This window comes from Anomaloglossus baeobatrachus, chromosome 2 (genome assembly GCF_048569485.1).
Source record: "Anomaloglossus baeobatrachus isolate aAnoBae1 chromosome 2, aAnoBae1.hap1, whole genome shotgun sequence".
Lineage (NCBI taxonomy): Eukaryota > Metazoa > Chordata > Amphibia > Anura > Aromobatidae > Anomaloglossus > Anomaloglossus baeobatrachus.
In genome coordinates this window covers 125,946,901-125,959,890 of record NC_134354.1, presented here as the reverse complement: position 1 = coordinate 125,959,890, position 12,990 = coordinate 125,946,901, and the positions used below count along the sequence as shown (strand labels likewise).

General features: G+C 48.0%; 1 protein-coding gene across 3 annotated transcripts in view; it reads right to left on the bottom strand.

Annotated features, from left to right (window-relative positions):
• Positions 1 to 7,382: 7,382 nt before the first annotated feature.
• Positions 7,383 to 12,990, bottom strand: part of LRWD1 (leucine rich repeats and WD repeat domain containing 1) — a 101,049-nt gene continuing 95,441 nt past the window's right edge. For all 3 annotated transcript variants that reach the window (XM_075335310.1, XM_075335312.1, XM_075335311.1), the window contains one exon: positions 7,383 to 7,954. In XM_075335310.1, the coding sequence (XP_075191425.1) occupies positions 7,814 to 7,954 (141 nt within the window). In that variant the 3' untranslated portion in view covers positions 7,383 to 7,813. The remainder of the gene's footprint in view (positions 7,955 to 12,990) is intronic.

The following is a 12,990-nucleotide window of genomic DNA, read 5'->3' as shown; positions in this document are numbered from 1 at the left end:
GGAGTCCGCTCCCCGGCTGTGTATATGTCAGAGGAGCCAGTTTGCCCACAGACGCTGAGCCGTAGGATCGCTCTGCTTGTGCGGTGGCTTTCTATCCCCCTCGATGGGCTGTTGTCTTCAGTCGGGACTTGGGTGGGAAAGGACTTACAGTCCAGACCTCAGTCAGTGAATTAACTCAGTCCAGTGGCTTCTAGACCTCGTTTCAGGGTCTGAGTACCCCCCTGTGTGCTCCGGTTTCCAGTCGGTTCCCCTGGTCGGTACCGGCGGCCCACTACCCTGTCTCGGTCCACCACGGTTCTACCTGGCCGTCTTCCCGGCTCCTGCAGGCTAGGCCACCGTCTGCCTCCTAGCCACGGTGTTCGGGCAACGACCCTCACACCTGTCAGTTACAGACCTGTCACACAGGCCTGCTTCCACTCCTTCACTGAACTTGACTCCCTGACTTAACTGAACTGCACTTCCTGCCTCAGGCCCTCTGAACTCCTCGGTGGGCATGGCCAACTGCCTGGATCCGCCCCCCGGGTGTGTCCATTAAGCACCGAGGGAGGTGACTAGGGTTTGTGTGTTTGGCTGATGTTACCTAGTATGGGACTGGTGTTGTGCGGGGCGCTATCTGTGACTACCTGGCTAGTCCAGGGCGTCACAGTTCTGTATTGCTGGGGGTTATGGTGAGGTATTTCTGTACTGCTGGTGGTTGTGATTCTGTTCCTGTTCTGATGGGGGTTCTAATTATGTATTTCTGTACCTCTAATGGTTCTGTTGATTGTATACCTGTGCAGTTATTAGTTCTGGTCCTGTACACAAGCAACATTTCATAACTTGTAAGATTATGTTATACATGGCTATATTAAAGAGGCTATCCACTAATTTAACATTGATGGTCTATCCTTAGGATAGGTCATCAATTTCTGATTGGTCTGGGTCTGGCCCCTCTGCCAATCGGCTGTTCAAGGGACAGGCATCAGCAGACAGCTAAGTGCTCAATCCTGGATCTGCTCCATCTTCTGATAGTAACCACAGCTGGGTACTGCACATCTGTTTCTATTCATATCAATGAGGCGGCTGTACAGTATACTAGACATACTAATGCTCACATGACTGTCTACGCTCACCACTGACATGGGAGAATCCTCAAAGTGCGCAGAGCATGTGTTGTGAGAATTCAGAAGTCGGCTGTCACCTAGAGTGACTGCAGACTGTCATCATAAACCTGGACAACCCCTTAAATTATAAAATTAAGTAGTGTAGCCTAATCCTAACAACGTGTAATATACTCCCTGTCAGGATTCAGCTCTGCATTCATATGCAATTTTCATAGCTAGTCATGTGCCAATTACCTTCTCTTTCTACTTCTCTGCTTTTCATTGAACATTGAGAGAGTTAGGAAGAGCAGCTCGTCTGCACGTAACTTAGCATGCAAATCCTATATGAATGAGCGGTTACAAGATGACTACCCAAACTATGGGTGGAGGGGGGGGGCTAAACAGAATTCTTGCCCCAGGTGCCAGAAGGCCTAGATACACCTCTTGAAACACGTCACCACTTCTGTATTCATTACCCACTCCTGGTTTTGGCTTATAAATGCTGAGGTAAAAAAGTCACCAAATACTAAACGTGTGCGCAAGGCCTTATAGTGCAGTTTAGGGAAAAATTTGCAGACAGGTTTCAAAATGAAAACATGAGATCTACATTGGTGCATTTTGTGGACAGAATTCACCTTTCAAGTAAATGTTTTTTTGGGAACAAGAGGGCCAGCAAACGAATGGCATCCACGTGTTGCTGTTCTTTATGGATCAGTTGCTGGGATCTGCTTGGGAACCTGCATTGAAACTTCTTTTTTTCCATACAAGAAAAAGCAGATGGAGAAAACGAACACGAAACCTAGCTGATAAACGGAGCACTGCAGGGGTGCAGAACGGACACGCACTTCTCACCGATGATGGAGGTATATAGGGTGATTATGGCAGAGGTATGGCGGACGCGTCACTGACAGACTTCTCTATCACTTTCTACATATTCAATTGTGTTTGCTAACATATGAGTAGTCAGGAAATTGACTGTCCGGAGAGGAGAAGTGTTAAAGCTGGGGTGCATCTGCGTCACATGATATGATGAGGGCATGTACAAGCTTTTTAGTTGACTCAAGACTGAGGACTATGGAGTAAATAAACACGTGTATATGCAGGATTACTCAATGTTTACTTGAAAGATTAGTTTCAGGCAGAAGTCCAAATTCTTAAAGGAAATGTGCCAGGTCAGATAATGCTATGAACCTGTAAATGTAGGGTTAATCTGAAGGCGGATATTACCAACACAAAACCAGATTACCAATACACTACAGGATGCGTAGCCCCCTTGATAAAGGTGGGGGTAGCACTTATGCAAAATACTGATGCAATAACCACCCACATCCTATCACTTCATGGAGGAAGTGGCTGTATTAGGGCTGCTTCTCACTTGCGACTTTCTTGCAGTAGAGCAATGCGAGAAAATCTCGCATTGGAATCGGACACATCTTAGTGAATGATTCAGCTCACATTTGCGATTTTTTTTCTCAGTCCAAATCGGACTGAGAAAAAAAATCGCAGCATGCTGCTTTTTTGCGAGTTTCTACTGCGAGTCTCTCCAATGCAAGTCTATGGGAGCATGTAAAAAATCGGATGTCACGGGACGGCACTCACACCATCCTAGTGACATCTGATTTTCTAAATACATTTCTCGCATGTTTCCTAAAACACTGGAAACTAGTGATGTCTCACAATGTCTGTCAATCACTATTCTCTGTCTCTCGGTCTCTGTTCTCTCTCTGTCGGTCCGTCACTATCTCAGTCCCTCTCTCACAGTCTGTCGGTCATTTTCCCCTCCTCTCTCATACTCGCCGATCCCCTGCGCTGCACGGCATTCACACTGCTGCGGCGGCTTTTACTATTTTGAAAAAGCCGGCCGCTCATTAAACAATCTCGTATTCCCTGCTTTACCCGCCCACAGGCGCCTATAATTGGTTGCAGTGAGACACGCCCCCACGCTGAGTGACAGGTGTCTCACTGCACCCAATCACAGCAGCCGGTGGGCGTGTCTATACTGTGCAGTGAAATAAATAATTAAATAATTTAAAAAAACGGCGAGCGGTCCCCCCCAATTTTAATACCAGCTAGCTAAAGCCATACGGCTGAAGGCTGGTATTCTCAGGATGGGGAGCTCCACGTTATGGGGAGCCCCCCATCCTAACAATATCAGTCAGCAGCCGCCCAGAATTGCCGCATACATTAGATGCGACAGTTCTGGGACTGCACCCGGCTCTTCCCGATTTACCCTGGTGCGTTGGCAAATCGGGGTAATAAGGCGTTATTGGCAGCCCACAGCTGCCAATAACTCCTAGATTAATCATGTCAGGCATCTATGAGATACCTTCCATGATTAATCTTTAAGTTACAGTAAACACACACACCCGAAAAAATCCTTTATTAGAAATAAAAAACACTAACAGATTCCCTGGTTCAACAATTTAATAAGCCCCAAAAAGCCCTCCATGTCCGGCGTAATCCAGGATGCTCCAGCGTCGCTTCCAGCTCTGCTGCATGAAGGTGACAGAAGCTGCAGCAGACACCGCCGCTCCTGTCAGCTCCATGCAGCAACTGAGGTGAGTATCGCGATCAGCTGAGCTGTCACTGAGGTTACCCGCAGCCACCGCTGGATCCTCCAACAGTGACAGCGGGTAACCTCAGTGACAGCTCAGCTGATCGCAATACTCACCTCAGTTGCTGCGTGGAGGTGACAGGAGCGGCGGTGTTTTCTGCAGCTCCGGTCACCTCCATGCAGCAGAGCTGGAAGCGACGCTGGACCATCCTGGATTATGCCGGACATGGAGGTCTTTTTGGGGCTGATTAAAGTGGTGAACCAGGGAATTTGTTAGTGTTTTTTATTTCTAATAAAGGATTTTTCAGGTGTGTGTGTTTATTTACTGTAACTTACAGATTAATCATGGAAGGTATCTCAGACGCCTGACATGATTAATCTAGGAGTTATTGGCAGCTATGGGCTGCCAATAACTCCTTATTACCCCGATCTGCCAACGCACCAGGGCAAATCGGGAAGAGCCGGGTGCAGTCCCAGAACTGTCGCATCTAATGTATGCGGCAATTCTGGGGGGCTGCTGGCTGATAGTTAGGCTGGGGGGCTCCCCATAACGTGGAGCTCCCCATCCTGAGAATACCAGCCTTCAGCCGTATGGCTTTATCTGGCTGGTATTGAAATTGGGGGGGACCGCACGCCGTTTTTTTAATTATTTATGTCACTGCACAGTATAGACATGCCCACCGGCTGCTGTGATTGGGTGCAGTGAGACACCTGTCACTCAGCGTGGGGGCGTGTCTCACTGCAACCAATCATAGGCGCCTGTGGGCGGGTAAAGCAGGGAATACGAGATTGTTTAATGAGCGGCCGGCTTTTTCAAAATAGTAAAAGCCGCCACAGCAGCAGTGTGAATGCCGTGCAGCGCCGCGCCGGGGATCGGTGAGTATGAGAGAGGGCTGCTAACTTCAGTCACTCAGGGGATTAGCGGTCACCGGTGAGTCCTTCACTGGTGACCGCTAATCAGGACGCGGCACAGAGAGCCGCAGCATGACAATGAAGTCGGGTGAAGTTCACCCGAGTTCATTCTGATTGTGCGGCTCTGTGTCGGCTGTCATCTGCCATTCAGCTCTGCTACATGGCTGTCTGTGTCTGCTGTCAGCAGCCATGTAGCAGAGCTGAATGGCAGATGACATAGTAAAAAATACGCATTACAGACGCATTACACACGCTAGTAAAATCATTAATTTATTCAGAAAAAGCATCGCACTTGCGTTGCACTCGGACCTAACGTGAACTAAAATCAGCCGAGTTTTTTCAGCCAACTCGGACCGATTTTACTCGCATAGATGTGTTTCCAGCCTTAGAGTCACACTGGCATATGACTCGCACAGGTGCAATGTGAGAAAATATCGCATTGCGCCTGGCCCCATGTAAGACAATGTTGCAGCTCCCATCTGCAAGTTTTTCCTCAGCCCTATTGGACACTTGCGAGGGACTCTCACGAGTCTGACATCGCAGCACAGCCTTCTGACAGGAGCGTGCATGTGTTTCTAGGTACATGCACGCTCATGTTCAGACAGCGGCAGGCTGTGCTGGGTGATGTCATGTCAGACCCGCACGAGTCTTCTGACAGAAGCATGCATGTGTTTGTCTCCTTGCACGCTCGCCATACTGACCCGCAGACACTGACTGCTTTCCCAGCCCACCGACCTTCCTCTCGTCTGTGATTGGTTGCAGACAGACGCGCCCCCCAGCTTGTGACCGTATCTGCCTGCAGTCATCGCGGCTCAGTAATAGGCTACACTCATAGCTGGCAAAAACTAAAAAGCTAGCACTGAATGTGCACTACAGCACTGAAAATTCCAACTGTACTTATTATAAATTTGAGATTTTTGGCAAAAAAAAAACAAAAAACAAAAAAAAAACACGCAATTTCTTGAGCTAGCCCACCACTCCACGGCAAATCTCATTTGGGGCAGTCCTAACACTAAAATATTTTTATAAAATGTGCCAAACGGCCTCACATATGAAATAGTAGAACTGCTCTTAGCAGCACTCACCTGGTCTATTTCAATCCCGTACCCATGACTGAATCATGGCTGTGGGCGGGACAGGTCCAAGCAAATGCTGCATGAAGTAAATAGCCTGTGGACAGGGCCTGATGACTGAATGTGAACAGTCACCAATCGCCAAAATCTAGATTGGTGGTTGGTGACTGTTCACATTCAGTCATCAGGCCCTGTCCACAGGCTATTTACTTCATGCAGCATTTGCTTGGACCTGTCCCGCCCACATGACTCAGTCATGGGTACGGGATTGAAATAGACCAGGTGAGTGCTGCTAAGAGCAGTTCTACTATTCATATGTGAGGCCGTATGGCACATTTTATAAAAATATTTTAGTGTAGGACTGCCCCAAATGAGATTTGCCGTGACGTGGCGAGGCAGCTCAAGAAATTGCAATTTTTTTGCCAAAAATCTCAATTTTTATAATAAGTACAGTTTGGAATTTGTAGTGCTGAAGTGCACATTTAGTGCTGGCTTTTTGTTTTTTCTTCACGCATAGCTGGCAGTCTGAGGCTGCTAGCTGTGAGATGTAGCAGAGCTGGATGTGTCGTAGTGGGACCTCGTGTGGAGGTTACGCCGGAGCTGCAGAGTGTTGAGGGTTAATAAAGCGGTGAAAGAGGGTACGTTTTGTACTTTATTCCAAATAAAGGATTTTTTTCTGTGTGTGTGTGTGAGATAATTTACATTCACTTACAGGTTATTGTGATGCAGGTATCTCAGACACCTGTGCCATCACAAACCTAGGGCTTAGTAGCAGCTGTGCGCTGCTCTTAACCCCTTATTACCCCGATTGGCACCGCATCAGGCCAACGGGAAGGGCCAGTAATGCACAGTGATTGTCACATCTAATAGATGCTGCAATACCACGCGGCAGCGGGCTGAGACTACCAGCCCCCAGCCGGTGTTATTAGGGTGGGGATCAAAATTAGAGGGGACCGCACGTTTTTTTTTTTTAATTTATTTAAATAGTAAAAAAAAAACAAAACGGAGTCACACTTGCGAGGAATACACCGCTTTCACCGCCCATCCTGGCGCCTGTAATTGGTTGCACTCAGCTGATACGCTGCCACTCAGTGTGGGGGCGTGTCTAACTGTAACCAATTACACGTGCCACTGGGCGGGCAAAGTAGTGAATATTGAATTGTCGGCTCCGGAAGGGAAAAGCATGACCTGGAAGGAGTGTGCCGCCATGATAGCACCTCGGTGAGTATGCCGCACTCGCTCCTACCCCCACCTCAAAAGTTTTTAATCTCCGGATTCTGGTCCTTGACATATATGGGCACCGGATTCCGGAGCAGATCGGACTCTTTTTAAAATCTGGCTGTAATCCGCTGGTCCCGGTTTTTGGTGGGTACGATCAACTCTAGTCTTTTAAAATAGTGTATGTAAATTTCTGGTTTCAGCTGTACATCTCGAAAATGCACTAACCAGTGAAACAGATGCCGGGTGCAGGGTGGCCACATGGTGCGGAATGTTACTATTTCTAGCCATTTGGTTGTCCCGGTCTGTGGGCCGGACTGAACAGCCAAAATGCAACATTTGGCTCAGAGGCCTCACTTTTCCCAGGTCTGCAGAATTTTCCTTCCTCTGTCTTTTATTGAACAATCCTACCAGGGATCAATAAAATGAAACATATACAAACTTCTTGGTTGGAAAGAAACCAGAAAAACAACAACCCAAAATGAACACTGCCGCAAGGTAACAGTTTAAAATGTGAACCTTTAATTTTTTTCTGTGGTGGCTTTTAATAAACACATTGATCTTTGAAATCAATTCCACATAGGTAAACACATTTCAACAGATTTAGATTTTTCATTTCTTTTCCTGGCATATCGCAAAAATAAAATATGTAAACGAGATCACTAAAATACCAATCCTCATGTTTTCTGAAAGGATTTAAACTGAAATAATGCAGGCCTGAGATTTTTAAAACTATTACATATTATATACATACATATGTGTACACAAATATACATATATATAAAATGCTATAATAAAAATTTGCTACATCTAAAACGTGCAATCATTTTTCATTTGAAAATTGTAAACTGTGATTTAGAATAGAAAAATCCTTAAAAAAACATTAAAAAAAAAATCAGTAAAAATAGAAAAAAGTTATTCCCACTGGGAAATTCCTTGTACAATTAAATAGAAAAAAAAAATAAAATATCAAATCACAGTATTTTCCATATAGCAATAATATTTTTGTCAGTTAAAGCCACTAAATATTCCATCCCGGGGTCCACAATCACGGTGTTAATCACAGATTCGGTCACCTTCTCTTGTCTTGCAATAGGGTATGGCCAGTCTATAATCTGTCAAAATGGAGAAAAGATGTTGAATAAAAAAGGTAAGATACATTTTAATAATCCTACATAAAAACTATACTACACATTAATGTATAGCATACTATGAAGAAAAAGACATGGATCGCACATCCCAAAAAAATACAATGATCCTAAAGCCGCTAGGCAAAAAATTATATAGAACATGAGGTTCATTTGTTACCATTCTGATCAGATTGTATTAAGCCCACTGCCACGTCACGGCAAACCTCTTGAGTGGGTCCCTAACCTAAACCTTTTAGTGCGGCACTGTGCAATAACCATCGCTGCAGCGACAAAGCGCCAGCAGGGCGGGCAACCTGGTGCCTCACAGCGCCCATACTGCAAGGCGAAGCCCCCAAGGCTCCAGGCCGCGCCGCCGCACCGACACAACACCGGTTTTCCGGTTATTTGATAGCAGGATGATGTAGGGGCAGAGAGACAACCACATTACAGCAATGAAAGAAAGCTGCCAATCAGTGGTGGGAGCAGGATATACAAAGCAAGTACACTACAGAGCATGAGACAAGTGCTCTAGTGACAATCTGCCTGTAGAAATAACACTGATTTTATTGAAACTGCAACAAACAGCCCTTCACGATACCTTTGATGTGGGCTCACACGCCGAGCCCGCATCTTTCCCTGCACATGTCGGCTGATCAGATCCGATGAGAGACGATGTCCATAGGAATTCATCATTTCTGCTGTACAGAGAGGTGCCGATGCCCTGCTCTCTATAGCACAAAAAAGATCGAAAGATCGCAGCTTCAAGTCTCATAAGTAGAAATCATAAGAAATGAAAAAAAGGGTTTTAAAAATATGAAAATGATTAGTCTCCCTCCCCAAAAGTTCAAATCACCCTTTTGCCCAGATTAAAATAAACCAGTAAAAAAACAAAAAAAACAAACAAAAGAAGGGAATTTTGTTTACTTACCGTAAATTCCTTTTCTTCTAGCTCTAATTGGGAGACCTAGACAATTGGGTGTATAGCTACTGCCTCCGGAGGCCACACAAAGTATTACACTTAAAAGTGTAAGGCCCCTCCCCTTCTGCCTATACACCCCCCGTGGGATCACGGGCTCCTCAGTTTTAGTGCAAAAGCAAGAAGGAGGAAAGCCAATAAACTGGTTTAAGCAAATTCAATCCGAAGGAATATCGGAGAACTGAAACCATTCAACATGAACAACATGTGTATACAAAAAAACAGGGGCGGGTGCTGGGTCTCCCAATTAGAGCTAGAAGAAGAAGGGAATTTTGTTACTTACCGTAAATTCCTTTTCTTCTAGCTCTAATTGGGAGACCCAGACGATTGGGGTATAGCTACTGCCCTCTGGAGGCCACACAAAGCACTACATTAAAAGTGCAAGGCCCCTCCCCCTCTGGCTATACCCCCCCCGTGGTATCACGGGTTCTCCAGTTTTAGTGCCAAAGCAAGAAGGAGGAAGCCAATAACTGGTTTAAACAAATTAACTCCGAATAACATCGGAGAACTGAAAAACCGTTCAACATGAACAACATGTGTACCCGCAAACAACAAAAAAACATCCCGAAGGACAACAGGGCGGGTGCTGGGTCTCCCAATAAGAGCTAGAAGAAAAGGAATTTACGGTAAGTAACAAAATTCCCTTCTTCTTCAGCGCTCCATTGGGAGACCCAGACGATTGGGACGTCCAAAAGCTGTCCCTGGGTGGGTAAAGAAATACCTCATGTTAGAGCTGCAAAACAGCCCTCCCCTACGGGGGTGTCACTGCCGCCTGCAGGACTCTTCTACCTAAGCTGGCATCCGCCGAAGCATAGGTATGCACCTGATAATGCTTGGTGAAAGTGTGCAGACTGGACCAGGTAGCTGCCTGGCACACCTGTTGAGCCGAAGCCTGGTGACGTAATGCCCAGGACGCACCCACGGCTCTGGTTGAGTGGGCTTTTAGCCCTGAAGGAACCGGAAGCCCCGCAGAACGGTAGGCCTCTAGAATTGGTTCTTTGATCCATCGAGCCAGGGTGGCTTTAGAAGCCTGCAACCCCTTGCGCGGACCAGCGACAAGGACAAAAAGTGCATCGGCACGGCGCATGGGCGCCGTGCGGGAAATGTAGATTCTGAGTGCTCTCACCAGATCTAGCAAACGTAAGTCCTTTTCATACCGGTGAACCGGATGAGGACAAAACGAAGGCAAGGATATATCCTGATTAAGATGAAAAGAGGATACGACTTTAGGGAGAAACTCCGGAATAGGGCGCAGCACTACCTTGTCCTGGTGGAACACCAGGAAGGGAGCCTTGGATGACAGAGCTGCCAGCTCAGACACTCGCCGAAGCGATGTGATCGCAACAAGAAACGCCACTTTCTGTGACAGCCGAGAAAAGGAAACTTCCTTCAGAGGCTCGAAGGGCGGCTTCTGGAGAGCAACTAGTACCCTGTTCAGATCCCATGGATCTAACGGCCGCTTGTACGGGGGCACAATATGACAGACCCCCTGCAGGAACGTGCGCACCTTAGAAAGACGTGCTAGACGCTTCTGAAAAAACACGGATAGTGCCGAAACTTGCCCTTTAAGGGAGCTGAGCGACAAGCCCTTTTCTAACCCCGATTGCAGGAAGGAAAGAAACTTGGGCAATGCAAATGGCCAGGGAGACACTCCCTGAGCAGAGCACCAGGATAAGAAAATCTTCCACGTTCTGTGGTAGATCTTAGCCGAATTCGACTTTCTAGCTTGTCTCATTGTGGCAACGACTCCTTGAGATAATCCTGCAGATGCTAGGATCCAGGACTCAATGGCCACACAGTCAGGTTCAGGGCCGCAGAATTCTGATGGAAAAACGGCCCTTGGGACAGTAAGTCTGGTCGGTCTGGCAGTGACCACGGTCGACCGATCGTGAGATGCCACAGATCCGGATACCACGACCTCCTCGGCCAGTCTGGAGCGACGAGTATGATGCGGCTGCACTCGGATCTGATCTTGCGTAGCACTCTGGGCAAGAGCGCCAGAGGCGGAAACACGTATGGGAGCTGAAACTGCGACCAATCTTGAACCAAGGCGTCTGCCGCCAGAGCTCTTTGATCGCGCGACCTCGCCATGAATGCCGGGACCTTGTTGTTGTGCCGGGATGCCATTAGGTCGACGTCCGGCACTCCCCAGCGGCGACAGATTTCCTGAAACACGTCCGGGTGAAGAGACCATTCCCCTGCGTCCATGCCCTGGCGACTGAGGAAGTCTGCTTCCCAGTTTTCTACGCCTGGGATGTGAACCGCGGATATGGTGGATGCTCTGTCCTCCACCCACATTAGAATGCGCCGGACTTCTTGGAAGGCTTGCCGACTGCGCGTCCCTCCTTGGTGGTTGATGTATGCCACCGCTGTGGAGTTGTCCGATTGGATTCGGATCTGCTTTCCTTCCAGCCACTGTTGGAAGGCCAGTAGAGCAAGATACACTGCTCTGATCTCCAGAACATTGATCTGAAGGGTGGACTCCTGCGGAGTCCACGTCCCCTGAGCCCTGTGGTGGAGAAATACTGCTCCCCACCCTGACAGACTCGCATCTGTCGTGACTACTGCCCAGGATGGGGGCAGGAAGGATCTTCCCTGTGACAATGAGGTGGGAAGGAGCCACCATTGTAGGGAGTCCTTGGCCGTCTGGGAAAGCGAGACTTTCCTGTCCAGGGACGTTGACTTCCCGTCCCATTGGCGGAGAATGTCCCATTGAAGTGGGCGCAGATGAAACTGCGCAAAGGGAACTGCTTCCATGGCTGCCACCATCTTCCCTAGGAAATGCATGAGGCGCCGCAAGGGATGCAACTGGCCCTGCAGAAGAGATTGCACCCCTGTCTGTAGTGACCGCTGCTTGTTCAGCGGAAGCTTCACTATCGCTGCTAGAGTATGAAACTCCATGCCAAGATACGTTAGTGATTGAGTCGGTGATAGGATCGACTTTGGAAAGTTGATGATCCATCCGAAAGACTGTAGGGTCTCCAGCGTAGCATTCAGGCTGTGCTGACATGCCTCTTGAGAGGGAGCTTTGACCAATAAATCGTCTAGGTAAGGGATCACCGAGTGTCCCTGAGAGTGCAAGACTGCTACCACCGCCGCCATGACCTTGGTGAAGACCCGTGGGGCTGTTGCCAGACCAAATGGCAGAGCTACGAACTGAAAATGGTCGTCTCCTATCACAAAACGTAGAAAACGTTGATGTTCTGTAGCAATTGGCACGTGGAGATAAGCATCTTTGATGTCTATTGAGGCAAGGAAGTCTCCTCTGGACATTGAGGCAATGACAGAACGCAGGGTTTCCATCCGGAACTTCCTGGCGTGCACATGTTTGTTGAGCCGTTTTAGGTCCAGAACAGGACGGAACGAGCCGTCCTTTTTTGGAACCACAAAGAGATTGGAGTAAAACCCTTGCCCTTGTTCCTGAGGAGGGACTGGGATCACCACTCCTTCCGCTCTTAGGGAGCCCACCGCCTGCAGCAGAGCATCTGCTCGGTCTGGATGTGGGGAGGTTCTGAAGAACCGAGCTGGAGGACGAGAATTGAACTCGATTCTGTACCCGCGAGACAAAATGTCCGTCACCCACCGGTCTTTGACCTGTGACATCCAAATGCCGGAAAAGCGGGAGAGCCTGCCCCCGACCGGTGATGCGGAGGGAGGGGGCTGGAAGTCATGAGGTAGCCGCTTTGGAAGCGGTACCTCCATTTGCTTTCTTGGGGCGCGTGTGAGCCCGCCACGAATCTGAGTTTCTTTGCGTCCTCTGAGTCCCTTTGGACGAGGTAAATGGTGTCTTGCCCGAACCTCGAAAGGACTGAAACCTCTGCTGCCACTTTTTCTGCTGAGGTTTGGTTGTTCTGGGTTGTGGTAAAGAGGAGTCTTTACCCTTAGACTGCTTAATGATATCAGCCAATGGCTCGCCAAACAGTCTATCTCTAGATAAAGGCAAACTGGTTAAACATTTTTTGGAACCAGCATCTGCTTTCCAGTCCTTTAACCACAAGGCTCTGCGCAAAACTACCGAATTGGCGGACGCCATTGAGGTGCGACT